This window comes from Chiloscyllium plagiosum, unplaced genomic scaffold (assembly GCF_037043375.1).
Source record: "Chiloscyllium plagiosum isolate Xiang-an unplaced genomic scaffold, Cpla_swu_hap1 HiC_scaffold_32, whole genome shotgun sequence".
In the NCBI taxonomy this organism is placed as follows: Eukaryota; Metazoa; Chordata; class Chondrichthyes; order Orectolobiformes; family Hemiscylliidae; genus Chiloscyllium; species Chiloscyllium plagiosum.
Window position 1 is genome coordinate 18549296 of NW_028270170.1, and position 24766 is coordinate 18574061.

At 42.6% G+C, this 24766-nt stretch overlaps 1 protein-coding gene across 1 annotated transcript in view; it reads left to right on the plus strand.

Annotated features, from left to right (window-relative positions):
* rnd2 (Rho family GTPase 2) overlaps positions 1-24766 on the plus strand; it is a 74598-nt gene that overhangs the window by 23963 nt on the left and 25869 nt on the right. The window contains exon 3 of the mRNA XM_043675017.2: positions 23400-23509. Coding sequence (XP_043530952.1) covers positions 23400-23509 — 110 coding nt within the window. The remainder of the gene's footprint in view (positions 1-23399; positions 23510-24766) is intronic.

Here is a 24766-nt window from a genome sequence, read left to right on the forward strand (position 1 = left end):
GATATCCTAAATTAATCTAGTCCCATTTGCCAGCACTTGGCCCACATCCCTCCAAACCCTTCCTATTCATGTACCTATCCGGATGCCTTTTAAAAGTTGCAATTGTACCAGCCTCCACCACTTCCTCTGGCAGCTCATTCCATACGTGCACAACCCTCTGCATGAAAAGGTTGCCCCTTAGGTCCATTTTTAAATTTTTCCCCACTCACCCTAAACCTATGCCCTCTAGTTTTGGACTCCCCCACCCCAGGGAAAAGACCTCAGCTATTTACCCTATCCCTTCTTCTCATGATTTATAAACCCCCATTAGGTCACCCCTCAGCATCTGACGTTCCAGAGAAACAAGGACCAGCCTATTCAGCCTCTCCCTATAGCTCATAACCTTCAATCCTCATCGCACCCTTGTAAATCTTTTCTGAATCCTTTCAAATTTCACAACATCCTGTAGCATGGAGACCAGAATTGCATGCAGTATTCCAAAAGTGGCCTAACCAATGTCCTATACAGCCCAACAATCACCTCCCAACTCCTATCCTCAATACACTGACCAATGAAGGTAAGTATACCAAACACCACCTTCACTATCCTATCTACGATTGAGAAAGCTCATCTGTTTGGCTTTTATTTGTAAACGGTGCAAACACTGCTTGAACTTGAACAAGTTATTGCAAACTTGTTCTTTTATGAAAATGGTTCCAATTTGTGGAGGCCAATTGGCTCATGGACTCGTTCAGAAGAACATTAATATGTGGGTTCAATTCCTGTTCTGGCTCAGCTCGACTTGGGAGCCTATGCTATTGTCCCATGCTTGATACAAAATGGTGCTGACAATGTGTTGCTGGAAAAGCACAGCAGGTCAGGCAGCATCCAAGGAGCAGGAGAATCGACGTTTCGGGCATGAGCCCTTCAGGAATGAGGAAAGTGTGCCAAGCAGGCTAAGATAAAAGGTAGGGAGGAGGGACTTAGGGGAGGGGCGTTGGAAATGCGATAGGTGGAAGGAGGTTAAGGTGAGGGTGATAAGGTGAGGGTGATAGGCCGGAGTGGGGGTGGGGGCGGAGAGGTCAGGAAGAAGATTACAGGTTAGGAAGGTGGTGCTGAGTTCAAGGGAGGGGAAATGAGGCAGGTGAATTTGTGGCAGATATGGAAGGATCCCTTGGGGCCTTGGAGGGAAGTAAGGGGGGAGGTGTGGGCGCAGGTTGTGCATTTCTTGCGGTTGCAGGGGAAGGTTGCAGGAGTGGAGGTTGGGTTGGTGGGGGGTGTGGACCCGACGAGGGAGTCATGGAGGGAGTGGTCTTTTCGGAACGCTGATAGGGGAGGGGAGGGAAATATGTCCCTGGTGGTGGGGTCCGTTTGGAGGTGGCGGAAATGATGACGGATGATACGATGTATATGGAGGTTGGTGGGGTGGTAGGTGAGGACCAGTGGAGTTCTGTCCTGGTGGCGATTGGAGGGGCGGGGCTCAAGGGCAGAGGAGCGGGAAGTGGAGGAGATGCGGTGGAGAGCATCGTCGACCACGTCTGGGGGGAAATTGCGGTCTTTGAAGAAGGAGGCCATCTGGGTTGTTCGGTATTGGAACTGGCCCTCCTGGGAGCAGATGCGGCGGAGACGAAGGAATTGGGAATATGGGATGGCGTTTTAACAGGGGGCAGGGTGGGAGGAGGTGTAGTGTAGGTAGCTGTGGCAGTCGGTCGGTTTGTAGTAAATGTCCGTGTTGATTCGGTTGCCCGAGATCGAAATGGAGAGGTCTAGGAAGGGAAGGGAGGAGTCTGAGACGGTCCAGGTAAATTTGAGGTCGGGGTGGAAGGTATTAGTAAAGTGGACGAACTGTTCAACCTCCTCATGGGAGCACAAGGCAGCTATGCCTGCCTCTTCGTAGGCTATGTGGAACAGTCCATCTTCCGCAGCTACACTGGCACCACCCCCCACCTTTTCCTCCGCTACATCGATGAATGTATCGGCGCTGCCTCGTGCTCCCATGAGGAGGTTGAACAGTTCATCCACTTTACTAACACCTTCCACCCCGACCTCAAATTTACCTGGACTGTCTCAGACTCCTCCCTCCCCTTCCTAGACCCCTCCATTTCTATCTCGGGCAACCGAATCAACACGGACATTTACTATAAACCGACCGACTGCCACAGCTACCTACACTACACCTCCTCCCACCCTGTCCCCTGTAAACACGCCATCCCATATTCCCAATTCCTTCGTCTCCGCCGCATCTGCTCCCAGGAGGACCAGTTCCAATACTGAACCACCCAGATGGCCTCCTTCTTCAAAGACCGCAATTTCCCCCCAGACGTGGTCGACGATGCTCTCCACCGCATCTCCTCCACTTCCCGCTCCTCTGCCCTTGAACCCCGCCCCTCCAATCGCCACCAGGACAGAACCCCACTGGTCCTCACCTACCACCCCACCAACCTCCATATACATCGTATCATCCGTCGTCATTTCCGCCACCTCCAAACGGACCCCACCACCAGGGACATATTTCCCTCCCTTCCCCTATCAGCGTTCCGAAAAGACCACTCCCTCCGTGACTCCCTCGTCGGGTCCACACCCCCCACCAACCCAACCTCCACTCCTGCCACCTTCCCCTGCAACCGCAAGAAATGCAAAACGTGCACCCACACCTCCCCCCTTACCTCCCTCCAAGGCCCCAAGGGTTTCTTCCATATCCGCCACAAATTCACCTGCCTCATTTCCCCTCCCCCACCTTGTCTCAGTCCCAACCCTCGAACTCAGCACCACCTTCCTAACCTGCAATCTTCTTCCTGACCTCTCCGCCCCCACCCCCACTCCGGCCTATCACCCTCACCTTATCACCCTCACCTTAACCTCCTTCCACCTATCGCATTTCCAACGCCCCTCCCCCAAGTCCCTCCTCCCTACTTTTTATCTTAGCCTGCATGGCACACTTTCCGCATTCCTGAAGAAGGGCTCATGCCCGAAACGTCGATTCTCCTGCTCCTTGGATGCTGCCTTTCCTGCTGCGCTTTTCCAGCAACACATTTTCAGTTCTGATCTCCAGCATCTGCAGTCCTCACTTTCTCCTAGTTGATACAAAATGGTGCCCGTTAAACTATATAACTAATCATCTCCCTCCCTATGTTATAGCAGTTATGGGATGGCGTTTTTACAGGGGGCAGGGTGGGAGGAGGTGTAGTCTAGGTAGCTGTGGCAGTCGGTCGGTTTATAGTAAATGTCCATGTTGATTCGGTCATGGGAGCACTAGGAGAAAGTGAGGACCTTCGTAATCTTATTGAAAAATATGACCAGTGTTTGTGACTTACATATTTGCTGAACTTCTGTTTGAAGTGGAAAGTGCATCTCATCTGCTCATCAAAACAATCCTCTCTCTTCCAAGACATTAAGAGTGCAGCTTTTTTGCCCAGGCTAATGACCCAAATCCCTTCTCTTCCCTCTCCTAGTCTATTTTCGAAATGTTATTCTTGGTGCATCTGCAAGCTCATTTTCGTCCTTTCATTTTTCCTGCCAAAAGTCTCCACTTTACAGTTTCTAAACAGCAGCATGGTAGCACAGGTCATGCATTTTCTCAGGAGCTAAGTGCTGCTTGCACTTGTCAGATCTGAAGCTACAAATGCGGATCTAAGGTAATAAGATCTGTGTTGACGTTGGCAGCCGGAAAGAGCGAGATGATTGTGAAAGGAAATCAGAGTAAAACTCAGCTCAGAGGCTCTGATTCAGCTGGAGTATTTATACTGACATTGAAGAGCGACAGGGATGGCTTTTAATGTTAGTGGGGATAGTCAAACGCTTGCCAGGTACTTTAAACTTATCTGTCTGTGATCCAAGAATGAACAATTGCCATCTCTGGCTGTATCAGGTGTTATTCATGTCTTGCCTATTTTCCCTTAAAAAGGATAAAACAGCTTTTGTTGTTGAAAATCAGTGACTGAAAATGATGAGTATAATGGCTGCCGTCATCAAGAGATGCTTTTATAGAAGCTGCTGTTTTCAGTGCTTTGTAAGTTTTTTTTAATTGTTTGTCAGCACTTGTGTATATTTTAAATTTTTTTTTAGAGGAGTTTAAAAAAAATTAATTGAGAAACCTGAATGAATGTCACAAGTGTGAGAGTAGAAAGGAAGTAGCTGTTCAGGTGAAGGGGGATGTTTTAGTGGAGGTGGTTCCATCCCCTGTTTAAAACTTGGGTGACCTAGTGTCTGCTTGATTTGGAGGTGCTGGTGTTGCACTGGGATGGACAAAGGTAAAAATCACACAGCACCAAGTTATAGTCCAACAGGATTAATTGGAAGCGCTAGCTTTCGGAACACTGCACAACCACCTGATGAAGGAGCAGCGCTCCGAAAGCTAGAGCTTCCAGTTAAACCTATTGGACTGTAACCTGGTGTTGTGATTTTTAACTAGTGTCTGCTTGGTCAGGTTGCTTGAAGTCAATTTTACGGCTACAGGGCTACTGATTGGCTCAAGGAGTGAAAACATTTTTTTCCTCCAACTTCCCCCCCGCCCCTCCCCTTTACCTTTAAAAACTGTGCCTTACTGACCCATCTACAAAAGGGAAAGTTTCTCCTGGTCTGTGCCCTTCATAACTTTGTACACCTCAAACAGAGTCTCCCTCAGCTTCTCTGCTTTATGGAAAATGACTGTAGCCTGTCTAATCTCTCTTCATAGCTGAATCACTCCAGAGCAGGAAACAACCTGGTGAATCTCCTCTCTGGTGCAGTTGCCTCATTCCTTCGAGTGTGGTGACCAGAACTGCACAGTGTATTCCAGCTGTGGCCCAACATTACATACAGAGTCAAAAACAGGAATTGCTGGAAAAGCTCAGCAGGTCTGGCGGAGAGAATTCAGTTAGCTATTCAAGTCCAGTGACCCTTCCTTGGAACTGATTGTAACTAGAAAAAAGTGAGTTTTTATGCAGAAGATGGGGTGGGGGGTGGGTGTTAAGGAGAAAACCGTAGGTGAAGATAGAGCCCAGAGAGAGAGGACAGTTGGATAGAGAAAGGAGTGGATAACAATCAGTCTAAGAGAATGAATAGCTACTAATGGGAACAATTAATGGCTAACAATGTGTTGTGTGTCGTAGCAGACCATGTGATAACAAGGCCTAATGTTTGGGGGTTGGGGTAGGGACATGGGAGAAGGTGCCTCAGGCCCTAAAATTGTTAAACTCAATGTTGAGTCCAGAAGACTGTAGAGTTCCCAAGTGGAAAGTGAGGGGCTGTTCTTCCAGCTTGTGTTGAGCTTCACTGGAGCGCTGCAGCAAACCTGAGATAGAGATGTTGGCCAGGAAACAAGGTGGCCTGTTAAAATAGCAGGCAGTATATAAATAATAACCAACTTGGGAATCAGTGGGTTTTGAATTCAGGGCTTTTGAACATCAGGTGCTACCAGTGAGTCAAGGCTGTCATTCTACTGCAGTCAATGTAGCTAGTTGGGAAACCTGAGGAAATGCCCAGCAAAGGATTCTGGAAGGAGGAAGCAAGAATGTCCCATTGTAATTTCCGTAGAGCTGTCAAAAGAATGATTTTTAGAATGGTCATAGCCTGATGAGCAGCAAGCCTTTTTTCACCTTGAGATCAGGTTTCAGGATGCTGGAAATTTCTGGAGGCTAATTTCAAATGAAGAAAGAGGCACAATTAAAGTAATCACAACAATCCCAACGCAACACTGAAAGGCAGGTATTAAGGAAATTTTATATTCGAGACCCCAATGTGAGAAATGATCCTCTTTTGTTCCATTCTCGAAACCACTAGTTCCCGGTATAGCAGGGTATTGCTGAGTGCATTAATGTGATGCTCAGCTTGGCTGATGCTGACACAGTTTGTGCAGCTAAATGACTAGGCCACAGCTTGGGGCATTTTTACAGTTCTCCACATTTCAATATGCATGCACCAAAGAGACCCAACCCAACAGGAGTATGCTGAGCAAATTGACACCAGTAATTATACTGACTGAATACAAGGTGGGTCCTCCATTTGGTTAAGAGATGTATTCTTGGATCTGTGTCACTTCTTTAAATCTTTTAATTGCAGTGTTCTTGTGGTAATCGCATGAATTACTGTGTAATCATAAATATAAAAGGTGAGGTGAAAGTGAGGACTGCAGATGCTGGAGATCAGAGCTGAAAATGTGTTGCTGGAAAGGCACATCAGGTCAGGCAGCATCCAAGGAGCAGGAGAATCGACGTTTTGGGCATGAGCCCTTCTTCAGGAATGGGCTCATGCCCGAAACGTCGATTCTCCTGTTCCTTGAATGCTGCCTGACCTGCTGCGCTTTTCCAGCAACACATTTTCAGCTCTGATCTCCAGCATCTGCAGTCCTCACTTTCTCCTAGTCTTATGAGAAGGGCCTCCCTCAGTCAGGCCACACTAAGCCCACAAAAAGTGGTCACTTAGAGGATTTGCTGAAGGAATGCCAGTGTCTGGGAATGTGCTTCTAGAATGCAGTACTGGAATAGTTTGAACCTTCAGAGAAGTAAGAGATAAAAGGGGAGAAGGCTTTCTGTAGGTTGTGTGGCAAGCCAGGAAGCGTAAGAGCAGGAGTAGGCCCTTGAGTATGCTTCCCCACTCAATCCCACGTAGCTGCCTGCCAGTGTGGTTCTGGCTAAAGCTGCCATGTGGTCTACTGCCTCTCCTGTTTGACCTCCTCCCAACCATTTTCCTTCCCTCTCTTGTTGATCAGAAATCCAGTTTGGATGCTCTATTGCTTTGCATTCTTCTTACATAGCCTTCTATTCTTAGACTTTGTGTAAAATTTCCAATGCATTGTCTGAGATGAGTCAACAGTGTGTTTATGCTGACATTACATTGTGAGTCCAATTCCCTAGCTGAACAGAGAATACCAGAGCTTTTACAATGTAGGTCAACTAAATAATTCTGGCTGCTTCAAGCTCCTCAAAACCTCACAATATCAGTGAAGGTTCAGTTTGTCAGTTGGATATAGAATCATTTGATTAAACTATGGCTGTGCAACTTATGGATCACATCCTCTGTCTTTGTTTTTAGTGAGAGGATTATGGGTTCATGTCCCTCTCTAGAGACCTGAATTAGATGAAAGTCTTTAGTTGATAGTTCAAGTGCAGATGTGCTGACACTTGAATGAGACAATTCACTAAGACCTGCTCCTCTGTCTGTTGTCTCACATGGAAGTAAAAGATGGCATGGTGCTATTTGAATGAAGAGCGGGAAAATTTTTCACCCTCTCCAAGTCGTCATTTGTCCTTCAGTCAATATCGCTTTAAATATTTTAAAACCAAGTAGATGATCACATTGCTATTTGTGGGGGATTGCAGTATGCAAATTGCTGCTTTTCTTATATTACAACAATGATTCTAAAGTAGTTGTTTGTAGAGTACTTTGGATGATGTACTAAGCTCATGAAAGGTGCTATATAAATGTGGGCCATTCTTCCTTTCATACAATGGTACAGCACAAAACGAGGTCTTTCTGTGCCTCAAGCTTGTGCCAGCTTGATCTGTTGTTCCTATTTTTGTTTCCAAACTGCACTTACAAAACTTAACTCTGCACAGTAGTGCTGTTCATGTGCCTCAGTTGTGTTGGTCAGCTTTATATTAATCCCCTCTGATTCTCAGAGCACCATTGTTCGTGCACGCAATGCAGCAGCAGCCGTTACATTAAAATGGCATCTTCAGTTTAAAGAAACGTCCAACATACTTCATGAATGGTTTAGAAAGAAATTGCAGAGAGCCGCGATGAGAGAGGTTAGGAAGAAAATATTCCTTAATGATGGATTTGGAGAGGTGCAAGGGTTCCGAAGAGTTCCAGTATGTTCGACAATGGTGACTGAGGACAGAAATTGCTGGAAAAGCTCAACAGATCTGGCAGTGTCTTTGGAGAGAAATCAGAGTTAGCGTTTCGGGTCGAGTGACCCTACCTCAGAATGTTCATTCTGAAGATGGGTCACTCGACCCGAAATGTTAACTCTGGCCCTCCACAGGTGCGACCAGATTTGCTGAGCTTTTCCAGTAATTTCTGTTCTTGGTTCTGATTTATAGCATCTGCAGGTCTTTTGGTTTTTATTAAAGTGATAACCTTCCCACTGGCTGTGGAGTAGAGAATGTAATTGTTATGTATGTGCGAATTTGTATTGTAGGTTTTCAGAAAGTTGCATGTGTTCTTTGGCCAACATGTAATGCAATAATTAGTGTATCATCTGTAGATCTGACGGGTAATGATGGGTTAGAATGAAGACTGACAACTGTTCTTTAGAAGTGCAATGAAAGGAAGAAGAGAAGACAAACTTCTTAAGCAGATATCTGTGTTATGACAATCAGCTTTAATGTGATTTGACTGCCAGCTGCTCCTGAGATCTATTTTTCCTGCTCTTAAGGCCAAACCTTTGTAACTGAACCAGGATTAAACTGGCACCTGTCTTCTGTGGTAAACCTCAGTCAAACTATCATCAGGCAGACTGAATTAATGGGCCATGAGGTGAGACCACATCAGTGAAGGTCATTGCATTCAAAAGCAGCCGCATCATTTCCTGTCTCAGATGGGTATTTAATTAAAACAACTTTTATATCTACACGATAACGATCTGGAATATGTCCCAGGCTTGGAGCTGCGGTGCTTTTCAACAAGCTGGGGTTCTGCTTAGCAATTGGGAAATGGAGTTCAAAATCCCCAACCACCACCTCCTTGTTTCGTGTTTCTCTCCAAGTATTTTTTTCCCTGGAGCGTTGGAGGCTGAGGGGGATCTTTATTATGGAGGTTTATAAAATCATAAGGGGCGTGGGTAGGGTAAATAGCTAAGGTCTTTTCCCTGGGGTAGGGGAGTCCAAAACTATAGGGGAGAGGTTTAGGGTGGGAGGGGAAAATTTAAATGGGAGCTGAAGGGCAACTTTTTCATGCAGAGTGTGATGCACGTATGGAATGAGCTGCCAGAGGAAGCGATGGAGGCTGGTACAACATTTAAAATACAACACTTAAAAAGCATCTAGATGGGTATATGAATAGGAAGGGTTGAGGGACATGGGCCAAATGCTGGCAAATGAGCCTGCATTTATTTAGGATATCAGGTTGACATGGACGAGTTCAGCTCTATGACACTTATTGTACCAAGAAAGCATTCAAAGGTGCCTGGTAACTTTACAACCTGCATTCTGAAAAACAGATCACACTTCAGGATCATTCCATGTAATGGGGTTAACCCAATTGACAGCTGTTGGCAAATGCATGAGCTGATGCACTTTAGTTTCAACATAAGAACTCTAAGTTGCAATCTGCTCCGAGATGCCACATTCTATATTTTCTTTTACCAGCTTGGCTGGATGAATTTAATGAAGAAAATCTTAAAAGGTGCTGTGAGTAAGGATAATGTCCTGCTGTTGTCTCTGTCACTTTGTAGTTGTTCTCTGTACTGGTTTCCAGTGTTATGTTCTTCATTAAGACTTTACAGTCTCATAATATTCAGGTGGTATTTGTAGCAGTCTGGCAGGCCCAGCAGCCTCCAGTCCCATTAGACACTGGTAATGAAAGCCAAACAAAATCATGGTTCCTGAACAATGGCCAACTGTGCAATAAAACGGGTGGGTTGCAATAAATTTGAATCCTTTTTGTGCAAGTACACAATCTACACCAAAACTATTTCTTATTTGGGCCTATTCAATTTGAATAACCATAGTTTTCTATTTGGCATCACTTGGTAGCTTGCCAGTTGGGATCAGAAGGTGAGCTGTTGACTGGCTTGTCAGGCAGTACAGTCTGTAACTCTCAATTCTGCCCTTCTTGCCAAATCACATGATCATCAAATTTATTCAGGAGAAAGTGCTCGTCTATAAAACAAGCTCTGAAGACAGAGGGAAAAAAAGGGCTTAGGTTTTAACAGCAATGAAGCTGTGGGGATTTGCAATTTATCAGGTGTGAAGTCATTGAAAAAACTGGAAGTAATGTCTATAGTTTGCTGTTATTTTATCCCCTCAACTGGAATTCCTTTTTTAATATATTTCTTTCAAGAAATGCTTTTGGCGATAGCGCGTAGAATCGGGTGTTTTACTTATCTGTGACTTGCTGCTTTTGAATAAATGTTGGAAGAAGCTCTTTGTTTTAGTGAGTGATTTTATGGAGGATTTTTAGGGTTAGCTGAGTCACACAGAATGTCCAGTTTCCAAGTTCGCTCACCTGATTGGTCTTACTCAGGATGATATTGTGATTATTTTCATTGTATTCCAGCATCACTCTGGGATGGTGAGGGGTAGCATATTGGAGTTCTAATGATTCTCAATTGGGATCCAGGATTCCTTTGGACAAGTGGACAACGTTAAGAACTATGAGTCAGGACAGATTGCTCAGCTGAGTTCCATGTAGTGGAAAGCTTTCTAGTACCCACGGTCAGTGGAGGTAATGATATGTGTCCAGTGATCATGGAACTGAACTGTGTGGTCTTTTAATGTAATAGAGAAGGAGAAATGCTGCACTTTGCAGTTACAGAGAATGTACAGGCCATTTGGCCCAAACAGTCTTGTGCTAGTGTTTAAGTTCCAGGTGAGCTTCACCCACTTTATCTCTTCTTTTCTTTATGTACTTTTGCAACTTTCCTGCTAAAGGCAGCAAGGCTTTTCCCCTCAAGCCACTGTCAGAGCTTTTGGTTTGGGTCGTTGGAAGGTACAACTGCCAAAAGGAATGAGGGATGCACACACGTGAGGATCTCAGAATTGTAGCATTGGAGGTGGCGACAAAGATGAGGAGAGGCAAGGCCATGGAGGGAAAAGAAAAATGAGAATTTTAAAATTCGTACGTTGTTGGGCTGAGAATAAAGCAGTAAGTAGGCAGTTGAAGTAGCATATTGACACATTTAAAGAGCTGCTGTTCTGTAGTAATTAAGTACAATAATCATAGGCAATAGGCTGCATAAGTTCGTTCTTCTCCAAATGAAATTGCAAGTTTTTCAGAAAATGGTCTCAGGTGAACTGTAAAGTAAATTTGTGCTGTTACTGCCATCTCTGCTTTACAAGATTCTCTAGAGGAGCTGTGGTTGTTTCCTGCAGAGAGAGAGATCCATGGAATCTCTGATGCACCAAGTGACAGAGGTGTCAGGTTTTGTGATTATTCAGCAGAAAGGTTTTTCTGGCTGCAGATTGACTCTACATTCTGCTGATTCTCTTCTCTTCCACTATTCATACCCTCCTCTTACCCCACCACCCCCTCATTCCCACAAAGGAACAATTTTATACATTAATTTCCGGTAGAAAAAGTGTTGCTATGCTACGTTTCGGAAGAAATACAGCAACTCTAGACAGTTCTACTGTCTCTTAACAATCTGATTGGTCACGTGTGCTTAATTCAATTACTGGAGGTTAGCAAACTAATGGCTTTGCAGAGACGTTAAATATTTTGTTCATCTTGACGAAATGTATTCCGTTCCCTCCCTCCTGCAATTTATTTCTCTCTCCCCTCTTTTTACTTAATGGTTCTTTGTGGATAGTTGTGCTTTAAGATTGGCAAGGAATTACTTGTGAAGGGTGGTGATGATGCTAGTGGTGAGGGAAACCTATTGGTTTCTTTCTTGGACTGCAGCTGAGGTGTTGACCCTTTGTTCTGCATCTGAGCCACTAGAGCTGCTTCTGCTTAAGCACTTAATGAATAGTTTAGTTATAACTGCACAGCAGATTAAAGTGATCCCACTCAATCACTGTTTTGTGAGACTGGTCCTGCACTGCATCACTGGCACAGCTCCACTTTTCTCTGCAAAATGTTACAATTTCCCAAGTAGCACTGACAGTTGTAATTCTAGCAGGAATCTTTCATGCGTGTCTGTTGAACAATTGCCATTCATTTAGCTCCCAGGGAAAAGAGAAAACATTTACTTTTTTTTAGGAAAGGTAAATTTCAGGGAAACAATTGCTCAAGTAAATGAAAACATTTAAAACCAGATTTAGACTTCCCAAATAGGTCAAGAATAGCCTGACATGATGTTGACCTGTGGCAGTTTTTGAGAGCGATAGTTTTGCATCTGAATTTGTGAAGAAAAGCATTGGCCATATTTAGTCAGTCAGTGGCTTAGATATTTGACTCTGCAAGTCCAATCCACTGTGTGCTGCAATTGCTGGTGGGAGACTGCATGGTTTTATATCCAGCTTTGTACAGCACTGTTACACTGCATCAAAATCCTTATGCCTGGCCTAGACAGGGTATGCCTCCACATACCCTGTCTAGGAAAACAGACGTTGATAGAGAATTAAATTGGACTGTACTAACATGATCTCTCTTTGATTGTATTTCGTGCTGGAGTTGATTCCTGAAGCTCAGTCCTGAAGAATGGCCTCTCACTGAAGTGCTAAGAATCTCCCGATACATGTAGAACAATGTGGGCGGCACGGTGGCACAGTGGTTAGCATTGCTGTCTCACAGCGCCAGAGACCCGGGTTCAATTCCCGCCTCAGGCGACTAACTGTGTGGAGTTTGCACGTTCTCCCCGTGTCTGTGTGGGTTTCCTCCGGGTGCTCCGGTTTCCTCCCACAGTCCAAAGATGTGCTGGTCAGGTGAATTGGCCATGCTAAATTGCCCGTAGTGTTAGGTAAGTAAGGGGTAAATGTAGGGGTATGGGTGGGTTGCGCTTCGGCGGGTCAGTGTGGACTTGTTGGCCCGAAGGGCCTGTTTCACACTGTAATGTAATCTAATCTAAACTGAAACTCAAACTAATATAAAATAATCAAGAGGGAAACGTTTTTAAAAATTCCACTTCTACTCTTTATGAAATTAATATATCAACATAGACTGCACCATAAACAGAAGTAGGCCATTCAGCTCCTCAAATGCATTTGTTGGACTGTGGCTGAATTGTCCCTTGTCTTCATTCTTGCTTTGTGTGATCCACTGGAGAAAGTGAGGTCTGCAGATGCTGGAGATCAAAGTTGAAACTTTATTGCTGGAACAGCACAGCAGGTCAGGCAGCATCCAGGGAACAGGAGATTCGACGTTTCGGGCACAGGCCCTTCTTTCGGGCACAGGCCCTTCTCCATTCCTGAAGAAGGGCCTGTGCCCGAAACGTCGAATCTCCTGTTCCCTGGATGCTGCCTGACCTGCTGTGCTGTTGCAGCAATAAAGTTTCAACTTGTGTGATCCACTGGCCTATTAAAAATCTATTGATGTCCATCTTAAATTTCATTTGACCCAGCACCCACTGCCTTTTGAGGGGAGTGAGTTCCACCCTTGCACTACCTTCTGGTTTGATTCCAAAGTGGCTTCTCTAGTTTTGTGCTTGTTTTTTTGTTCTAGATTTCCTTCCCCATTATTGGAAATGATTGCTGTCTCCCATCTGCTGTTGTTGAATCCCTTTTGTTTCAAACACCTCAGCTAGATTCACCATTCAATCCTCTAAACTCAGGGGAATGCAGACCAAGATTTTGTAACCTGTCTTCATAACTTAACCTTCCATGCACCAGAATGATTCTGATGGAGCTGAACAGTGTTACTTCCAAGACCAAGTTATTTTTCCTGGGATATTGTGTCCAGAAGTGAATACTGTACTACTGCTGACTATGGATTTACATACACGAAATATCACCATTTCCAATCCCCTTGATTTAAGGCTCAATATTCCATTAGCAATTTTGACTTGCATTTTGTACCTGCACACTAGCTTTTAGTAATATGCTTGAATACTTAAACCACTTTACTCCTTCATAATTCCAAGTCTCCCACAATTAGGCAAACAATCAAATTTTAGTGTTGCTCACATGAAATAGATGACCTTCCATTTCCTCATGTTGAACTCCATCTGCTATGGTCAAAGCAAAGAATAGTTAATTGGTTAAAAATTATGTATGAAATGAATTAATTTTCGGTGCAACTTGGTCTTTAAGTTTCTATAAATTTTGTATCACCAGCTCATGTCAGAAAGGATAAGCTACAAACTTGACCGTAGTGCATGGTTTTTGGAAGCAGTAGATCCTATTTTTAAGTGGATGCTGTCAATAAAAGACTTCTCATCTGTGTGGCAGTCTGTGAAGGCAAAGCATAAACAATAGGAGCTATTCAATAAAACCATTACAAAAATTAAAAATAAGCAATACATCAGTCATGTACCTGCCAACTCCACTGGTGTTTTGCTGGAGGCTGCAGTATTTCTTCTGTTCCTTCAGCCTTCCAGGAATGGAATTAAAGCCTCGAGCATTTATTTTGTTTTTGTCCCCAGAATTAAAAACAAGGACGAGGTACCTAGTGCTGATTTGCGTTTTGTGTAGCAAGTCCTTCACCCTACCAGGTTACAAATTGTAACTTCATTGTACATGAAGGCTCTCTTTTAATGCATTGTTCTACTGCTGGATATAAAGACAATTAACATTCCAGACAACCCTTTGCAGGACCTCCAGCAATGCTGAACAGAGCAGATGACAGTGCAGATGCAACAAACAAAAGTGAATGTCCAGCCCAACTCCCCTCCTATTGTTTGTGAGCTTTTCAGGAAACGCTAGACAATCTGCAGTGTCATTATTTGTAGGTGATGTGGGGCCTGATGGTATTTATCTGAACCTGAAAAGGTTTGTTCCTTTAAAATCACTTGTCAGGTGCCTTCTGTGATGAATTGTGTAAATGCATGCTGAGGTCAACCAGAGTTTAATTGCTATTTGATGAAGCAATTTTGCGAGCCGTAGGTGCTTGCAAAGTTTGGCCTGGTTAGAAAAAGCATTCTGAAGAATGCTCCTTGCTCTGAAGTATTAGGTCAGAAGTCAGATGATGCCAGGTAATAGTCCAATTAACCTTTTAGACTATAACCTGGTGACTTCTGACCTTGTCCACCCCAGTCCAACACTGGCACCTGCACATCATGGCTACCATTGACACCTGAACTGTTAACTCCATGGCTCTGTCCCACGTATGCATAATGACTAGTGTTTTCTTTTCTATTGTGGATTTTCAGCATCTGCACACTTTGCGTTCAGACAGATTACGTGATTTCCTTTAGCACATGCAGAACAATTGAGTGTGATAATAGCAACATTAACAGCCAGTTTAAGATAATCAAGCTCATACCACATCTCATTGTCACTCACTGGAATCAAAATACATTCAAATGAAGGGACCCATTCCCTGCAAACAAACAGAAAATGTTCAAGCCTTGTGCCTATTTAGAATTATCTATAAGACTGGGGAACCTATAATTCCCAATTGCTTTCTCCAGAGTAAGGCCTTGGCCAATCAGACCTGTTTAGCCAAGCAATCAAAGTACTGTTTTCTGCTATAGTATAAATTATGATCGCTTGAAATTTGACATATTTGTGTTCTTCTGATGAGTGCAAAATGAAATGCTTTTACTTTAAGAAACACATTAAGCTTTTGATACTTCCTGAAGTGCACTATATTCTCTCAAACGTTCATGCAAATGAAAGATTAGATTTAATATTGAGATAAATTTTAGAAAATTGGCTCTGACTTAAGTGGTGAAATGTTTATGATTTAATAGATTAACTCACTCCACTTTCATTCACTTTCTTACAGCTACCCATAAAAGAATCATTGAATCTCTACAGTGGAGAAGGAGGCCATTTGGCCCATAAAGTCCTGAACCGACCCTCCAAGTACCCCACCCAGACCTAGTCTATCCTTGTAACCTCATTTATCCTGGCTAATGGACCTAGCCTGCACATTACAGACAATTCTGCATGGCCAATCCACTTAACTTGCACATATTTGCACTGTGGAAAGCATCTAGAGCAAATCCACGCAGGGAGAATGTGTAAACTCCCCACAGTCACCCAAGGCTGGAATTGAACTTGAGTCCCTGTAACTGTGAGGCAGCAGTGCTAACTACTATGCCACCTAAAGACATGTGAGGTGTTTATATTTGATTTCTCTTATACACTAAATGTAGAAATCCCAATTTTCCTGTAATACACCTAAATGCCCTTCAGCCGGCACAAATCAGTCACTTATTAAGGCCCAAATAATGTGTTCCTAAACCAAATTCAAGTACTATCTCCCTGGGGAGAAAAGTTGAGAAAATATTGATGATTATGGTTTAAATAGCAATCCTGAAAGTTTGGAATGCCTGGACATTGTATGCTAGCATCATGCTAGGTTCCAACATGGATGTCAAGTGGAGAAACTACAATTGGCCAAAACATGGCACTGTAAAGTGCATCACAGGAGACTTGCAATCTTCTCTGATTTAATGAGTAAATGCTGGTGGGCGTAATGTACTGCATTCTTTGATTTTAAAAAATTGTTATTAATTTTTCGTTCATTGAATATAAATGAATTCACCAGTGATTCTTCCTTTTTAGTAAAGAATGGTGGAATAATGTCAGAATCCCTACCCAGTAACATGGCTAACATGAGCATCTTTCCTGATTAACACACTTTGAGTAAATTAATTCATAAGCTAATGGCATCTTAAATGTGAAGTTTGATATTGTTATATATTTTATGTAATCATGAACTGTCGAAGAGAAAAACAACCATCAGTAATCTTGTTGTTTTGAATCTTGGTATATTCATATTCCTTTTAACCTTTTTAAACAGATAACTTAGAATAGACAATATAAGGAACAATAACACACTGATATAGTCTCAGTTACAATGAGTGGACTAATCAGCAACCTTTTCTCATGCAGAATGAATTGTTGTTCCCTTTGAAATTTAACATTTGTGCGTCTGTTCCAATAAGCGCAAGATTGAAAGGTTTCAATTCCTTAAATCTTTTTTTGAGCAAGGTTTAAATTCTGTACCAACAAGTGGTTATTCAGATAATTAATAATCGTATTCATTAAAATAATGTATCTTAAGTCCATAACACATTTCACTGGAAAGTAGGATTTAAGTATGTTTGAAATATGTAGACTAAATTATTGAGAGTCATTTTTAACCTCAGGTAATCCTGGACTTGTTACGCTTTTGGTCAATTAAAAGAATGTTCTTAAACTTGCGCTTCATTTCTCCAGTCTACCTTCTGTTAATTTGGCTGCTATATTATTAAATAAAGCTTAATGCATAAAATCAGTCTTTTTCACTCCATAGTAGTTTTATAATCCCTAATCTTATTTCAGACAAAATTCTGCCATTTTTGAGTTTGTTCAATAGGGCTAATTTTTTCATAGAACATTTGTCCTTACCAGTGTAAAAATGCCTGAGTGCTTCCCTAATGGGTAATTCCAATTAAACATTTGCTAAAGTCTTTTATTTTGTAAATTGCAAAATGGAAATACATTTTCCTGAAAAATTGCTTTCCTCCCACTGTTTTGATGATGGGATTAATTCATTCTTATATGTATTTTTCATAATGTTCACAGTCTCTCAGGTTATGATTTCCTTTCATTTATGCATGAATCCCTGTGTATTTAATGATTTTTTTTTGAAGATTAGAGCATTATTTCAGATTTTTATTCCACTCTGAATTCTACGAATTAAGGCAGTACACTAATATGTGGTGGAAAAACCCAAGTATGAAGTTTAGCTCATTATTTAATAAGACCAACTTTGATCTTTGCAATAATACATTCACTTTTTTGCTTAAGAAGGTAAAGTTTTGTTTTCCACTGGAGAACAAAATTAGTAGATTTGGCAGCAGGGTTAATTTTCTAATGTGACAATGCTTATGTTATCCCTTCTAATGGAAGAGACTAAGGGTGAATAACGTGGCATTGAAGAATGCAACAGATGTTTGTTAAAATGTATTAATGTCTATGAATATTGCATTCACAGGTACATCTGCATCTGGCTCATATTGAGCTTGTTAGGGTATACAGAGCAGCATACCTCTATTTGCATGTCATGATACAAGTGATCCCTGGGTAAGATAGAATGTAATATGTTTATATCCTCAGGTCACATGTTATGGTACAGTGATTAGATTAAGTTAGATTAGATACCCTACAGCATGTAAACAGGCCCTTTGGCCCAACAAGTCCACACCAACCCTCTGAAGAGTAACCCACCCAGATTCATTTCCCTGCATTTACCACTGACTAATGCACTAACAGTATGGGCAGTTTAGTATGGACAATTCGCCTGACCTGCACAGCTTTTTTTTGAATGTGGGAGGGAACCAGAGAAACCAAAGGAAATTCCCGCAGACACAGGGAGAATGTGCAAACTCCACACAGACAGTTGCCCAAGGCCAGAGTTGAACCTGGGTCCCTGGCACAGTGAGGCAGCAGGAGTATGTCTCTTCAAGGTATCTTAATATAATAATAATAATTGCAAGACATTCACAACATTATGCAATAGTTTCCCAGCTTCCATGATTTTAGTCCTTTAAGCTTCCTCATACCTGAAACTCTGATGCAGCCAGGTTATCTGATTTGATTATACTGGATTGGGATTAATGGATGATTTATTGTCGATCTAATTGCCTAGGCAATTAGAATGTGCTGGCATTGGACAGCCATAGGCAGCATTTTGTGCCCTTCTGGTATTCTTATCTGCATTAATATCTTCAAGTTAAACATGCTCAGCTCTGGATACCGCTTAGAAGATTGCAGTATGTTTCATTATCCATACCAAGGAGTCCTTACAGTTTCTGGTGGTCTGGCTTTGGACTTGAGGGGAAAGTTTTTTTCCTCTGCAGTAGGGTGGAATATAGAAAATCTGATCAGGGAGGTTGTGTGCCCTGTACAGAAGGTCATAGATCCACACTGCCAGATTCTCCTGCTTATGTTTAGTGCTTAACTTACTAGCTGGCAAAAACTAGAATCTATTCCATGTCAAAGTACATGAACGATTATGAATCAATACTGCCATAACAGCCTTGTACATATTTTATGATGCAATTTGATTTACCAACTGTGCAAAGGAAGGCCACCAACACATTAGCAAACATTTTTAATGCTACTGCGTTGACTAATTCAGTTTGTTGGAACCATTTCATCTTTTAATTGGGGTACCCACCATCTGTTGGGTTCTTGAGCTTGGTATAAGACAACCTTAGGCTTATTATATAAATGGATAACTGCTTCAGACAGATATGCAAGGCAGTGATGCCGTGTCATTTTAGGATTTCATTTCTCAAATTCCCTAAATATAGGCAGCACTCAACAAAGATGGACTTCAGTATTCTTCAGTACTTCTGATTTAGTTGTCGAATGCTAGTATCATACTTAAATGTCATAAAATAGGATGTATTTTGTAGCAGGATGATTCATGTGTTAGCTTACGAAGCAAGATGCGTGTCAAAGCTGAAGAGAATCATCCTAGAATAAGATTTTTGACAGGAAGCAGATTTCCAATATCCAATAATTTTGTGTAAATGGCAAGCTATTGGGAGCTGGCCTTTCTGCTGCACGTTCCCCAGAGATTGTCAGAAATAACCTTAAAGCATATATCCAGCTTTGTTCTTCATTTCAGAGTGACAGTGCAATTTGGTAGCTTTAATGGTTTTAGGTAAAAGTTTGCTTCTGTAAACACGATCCTGCATGGTAAAAAGTAATTTTCCCTTCTGATTCGTTGTATTGCTACAAGTAGAAGAAAAAGTAAAGCTCAAGATAAGTAATTTGATGTAATTGTTGGTGTTTAAAAGTTTTGGTATCTGTGACTAGATGAGACTTTATATCAGATATATTGGCAGAGTGAGTGTAGTTCGACTGAATTTAGTAAGACACCCTTTCTGATATTTGCTTTCATATGTATTTTGCTGTTCTCCTTGGATCGGTGCATGAAGGTGAACCACTTCAAAGTATTTAATTAGTTGTGAATGGCTTCGAGATGTCTTGATATCATCAAAGACACTATAAATACAAGTCAAAACAAAGAATTGTGGATGCTGTAAATCAGAAACAAAAACTGAAATTGCTGAAAAAAGCTCAACAGATCTGGCAGTATCTGTGGAAAGAAGTTCCTGATGAAGAGCTTTTGCCCAAAACACCGATTTTCCTGCTCCTTGGATGCTGCCTGACCTGCTGTGCTTTTCCAGCACCACTCTAATCTAGACTCTGTGGAGAGAAAAAAAGTTAACATTTCAGGTCGAGTGACCCTTCCTCAGAAATGCAAGTTCTTTTCTGTAGTATATTTTTTATTCCATTGTTTTAAAACTACACATTTATATTTGCATTGGATTCTATTTCTTCTTGGCTTAACTGCGTAACTGCTTCCAAAACTGCTCTCTGCTATTAATCTCACCATGTCATTTCCAAGAGATCATGTGGCACAGTGGGTAGTGTCCCTACTCAGAGATGGAAGCTCTAGGTTTGAGTCCACTTTAGGAAACTGGGCCCGAAAGGTGTGTTCAGCACCAAACAGATTGTCTGTCCACCTACAATTCCTTCCAATTTACTCGGTGAGAGTGGGAGGAAATCCAGGTCAGCCACCCTGTGCGCTAATAGCAAGTCAAAACTACTGTGGTACCTAGCCAAGATTATTCACAAACCAACCCAAGTGAAGTTTACATTTGCTGCTTAGAACCTGGTACCCGAAGAAAAAGAGAGAATTGTTACCTAAAAGGTCACCAGTTAACTGCACATTTGCTTTGAGTCAAAAGGATTTAAGTGTAAATCCAACTTCAGAAATTCAGCATAAAAATCTAGATTGACCATCCAGTGAAGTACTGAGGGAATCAGACCTCATCGGAAGTGCCATCTTTTTAAGCATAAATAGTTAAGAATGGAGGTTTGCTCTTCCTTTTCGATGAATCCTGTGAACAGACAGGACCCAGAAATGATGCGAATTATGAAACTCTGTAATGGATTCACCATGACAACGGGTGGAGCAGAAAATGCTGCCATCTCCTCTAACTGGCTTAACATCTTTTCAGTGTTCTTCTGTAGGGGCTCGGAGTAGTAATGCCTGTTCTTCTCACCTGCATTAGAAAGGAAACTATTGTGACTGAGTTCAGGGCGGCAACTAGACCTTGTTCCCTGTAAATGATGATATGGCTTTCTACATTGTGCCATTCAATTAGTCCCTTTTTGAGAGACATTAATCCACCCAGAATAAACTGCGAGACTAATCTAAACTGCTGAGGGTCCTGCTCATAGCCTGGCTCAGCAGCTTAGCTGTGGTATTTGGGTGGTGGTCTGGTTCATCCCTTTGAATGTTGTTGCTCCCAGTTGTGTAAACAGATCCTGAACTCAAGCAAAAAGTCATTATTGTTCAGGGTTTTGTACAGATTATCCTGGTATTGGACCCAAAGGTCAGAGGAATAAAAACTGTAGGAACTCATTGGCTTTGTTTTGGTTGTTTGCACATTTTGGAAAATTGTTTTTCTGTGATTTACTGTTTTACAGTGTGACATTTGGAGTGTGATGTCTTGCTTTAAACTGTCAAGCCTACAGGTTTTGGGTACAAACTCAAAAAACTTCAGCATTCATTAAAGAGGTCCAGAATCTAGCAGTGAATACTGGTAAAGGTGCACGTTGAAACTATTGAAATAATAAAAGCAGGAAGTATTCTCTGTCCAAATTTGCTGCACACTCAAAGAAGGCAATAGTCAAAATTGTAGGCTGGCTATACTTAATTGGGAAATGGGGCAGAGTTTTACATGGTGTGGTATGTGGTCCTGCCCATGAGGTAAATGTCAGAGACAAACCAACCTGCTCTTTTCACCTCTCGCACCTTTTAGTGTTGCATTGGGAGGGGGGGGGGGGGGGGGGGAGGAGGAGGGATTGTGGGGCTTCTGACCCCACTTCAGCGATGCCAGCTCATCAAATACCTGGCCCCAAGGTTGGCTGCTGTTGAGATTGTGGCCAGCCCAAAGAAGAGAAGCAGCAGAGAGCGCAGATAAATGTAACTCTGCAGCCTTGCAGCTTATAGGCACTGGCAAGGAGGATGGCCAACCAGGATTGATGAGGACAGATAGCAAGGAATGGGGCCTGAAGCTGGTCTCGCAGACTAGATTAGTACTAGGACCGGATTGGAGGCAGATTGCTGCAGTGATGAAACGTGCTGTTGAAGCCAATTCTGGCTGTAGCTTTTCCTTGATATGATACTTTAAGAAGCAAGCTTAACCCCAGCCAGAAATTGGTAACCTTTTTGTGGTATCTGCCACTAACTATACTGTATGATTGTGAAATGTATATGCTGCAAATGGTAGCTGTTTGATTTACCAGCATGCATGTTACTGAGTGGTACTGTTAATACAGGACTTTGTCGTCAGATACCACTATTCTAGCCTCAGTGGGATCAGTATGGGAGCTCTTACGGTGTCCACTAGTTTTTCCACTACAATACAAGTTGGTGGAAAGGCCAACATGTGCTTGCCTTATTTTGTTCCTGCTCCTGGTAAAGTGCAGGTGGAAATCTAAGAAAGCATTTTATCACTCAAAATGGAGATTGCCTTTGACAGACTTTTAACCACCTTTGACTTTTCTTGAGGTTTCATTTGAATAACCATTATGGGCCCTGCCCAACACTGATATCTCAATGTTCTTGTTTTGTAACTATAGTTCTTCAAATGCCATGGTGAGAACTTGATCTTCAGTTGTAATGATTATTATCAGTTATGTTGAGGGATAATGATTAGAATTTATTCTAAAATGAGAAAAGATCATGATAATATTGTGGGAGAAGGGGGAATTTTAATATGGTGAGAAAAAGGGGAATTTTAAGCAGGTGACAAGGGTCTCTGCCAGCTGGACAGCTGGAAACAGACTCATTTAGCCTCCTCCTGGGCAAGTGCTTGGTTTGTGATAACTCTCAGTCAGTTGAGGGGTCTTCTACAGGCTGAAGGACCCTGGGGTGGGACATCCCCATTGAGTGCTGTCGCTCATCAGAGGCTGACACTGTGGATGCTGCTGGAAAGACATCCAGAGAGGCCCAGGTTCTTCTTTGGTTCCTGGGTGTGTGATGCTGGGGCAGGGGAGTGAGGGGGTGTTGGCAGCATTCAGCAGGCAGTCAGCTGCCTGTCTTTTCCCACAGTCAGGTCCCTCAATCAGGCACCTAGTGCCTTTGAAGTCCCTGAGAGACCATGAGCAACTCACACAAATTTGTTCACCATAAACTCCATTTCATTAACAGCCACAGTAGTGGGGAGAGGCCCTGAATCCTGCATTATTGCCCACTGAGGGTCGTCTTTTGGTCCATTGTGCCAGGGATGTCATCAGGTTGGAGGAGGGAGGGGGGCAGCTCCCACCTGATTATGTCCCTTGTCCACAAACTCCACATGGGGGAGAACAGAAAACTCTGCCTAATGTGGATTTTGTTTTTTCAATGCAAGTGTATTAGATATAGATTATCTGAAGCAAGCTCACTTTCACTCAATAAACAGTACCATTTATTAACTCATTGAATAGGTCCAATGTGCTTTCAATTCTGAGTTTAACTCATCCAAGTATTCTGGCAGAAGGTGTGTTCAGTGATATTCTGTTTTGTTGATCTCTGCGTCTTATGTGCAAAAATTGTTTGGTTTAATTTGTTTCTTCAAAGAAACAGTGTATTGCTTAGTCATGACAGGAGTTCTTACAAGGTGCGTAAAATAGCTCTCCTCTTACATCTCGTTTTGACATCTTTCTCCTTTTCCCTTCCAGGATCAGCGTATTATGACAACGTGCGCCCACTGGCCTACCCTGATTCAGATGCCGTGCTAATCTGTTTTGACATCAGTCGTCCAGAGACTCTAGACAGTGTTTTAAAGAAGGTTGGTGCCTGTCTCTGATTGTTTTGAGGAAGTAGACGAGAAGTTGGGTACTGTATATTTTAAAGGAAAAACATTAGGCACAGCTGCAGGGCAGAAATTAATCCATGTGTTCATTTTAACAAAATTGATGAGCACGTTGAGATGAAATTTCTGTCAGTGCTATTTTTAGCCATTTAAAGTAGTGAACCTCCTGCAAATGTGCAAAGCAATTAATTTCCACAGCGATCTTTCATACATTGCTTTTTGAAAGGAGGCTGAAGGTGACAAGGATACAAGGCTTAAAAATAGCAGAAACTGCTGGAGATGCTTAGCGGATCAGGCACTACCTGGTGATGGGAAAGATAAGACTGAATTTTACCGGAAATTGGCTGTGTCAATTTTGGTGCATTCCATGGAACGTTTCCCTTTGCGAATCCTAATGAGTTTTCTCACATTATCTTCCCAGAATAAGGAAGGGAAGGCTCCAGTCCACATCTGCACCATGTCCCGGTGGTGTTTCTCTTGTATTCTCCCACGTGCCCATGCAGAGGTATTCACCACTGCCAGGCCCGCCTAGGATTCCTGGCATGGACGCTATTTTTAAAGCCAAACTGTACACCCAGTCAAGCACTGGTCATTCCACAGCTGCCCTGCACTTTTCCTGTCTAATGCCCCAGAGCTGTTGGGCAGAGGAAGATTTGACCCTGCTTTGCTGAGGGGATCTGGGGGTCCTAGTGGATGGTGGCGAGGGGAGTTGGTGGCCATGGAATATGTTGGTGACTGATATAGGCCCGTGGGAGCAGGTAGCAAGTTGGAGTCACCCAAGTTACCCTTCTGACTTCCACATTGGGAATTGACACTGTCTAGTTTCTATGCAATGGACACCAGAATGGGATGCTGGGTCACAATAGTGTCATAACGAGAATGATCTTGTATGCCAAAGCTTGCCCTTAGTCCTGTAGCCACTCAGGAGTGAGAATTCTGTCTCAACATTTCACACTTGGTTGGAAAATGGGAGTTTTTGTTCTCTAATTTAGGGAGCTCATCATTGGCCATCTCACACGGTTCTTCCAACTTTCTCAGCATTGTCCAAATTGTTCAAGGCCTGGGAGGATTTGACCCTACATTAACGTAGTAACGAGTAAAGAATGGTCTGATGAAAAGCCATCAGTTTGATGTGTTTTTCTCTCTCTGGTTATTTTCAGCTTTTTTTTTGTTTTCCTTTCAGATTCAAGCGTCAGCAGTAATTTGTTTTAAGATCTAGAGCAATTGTAAGAA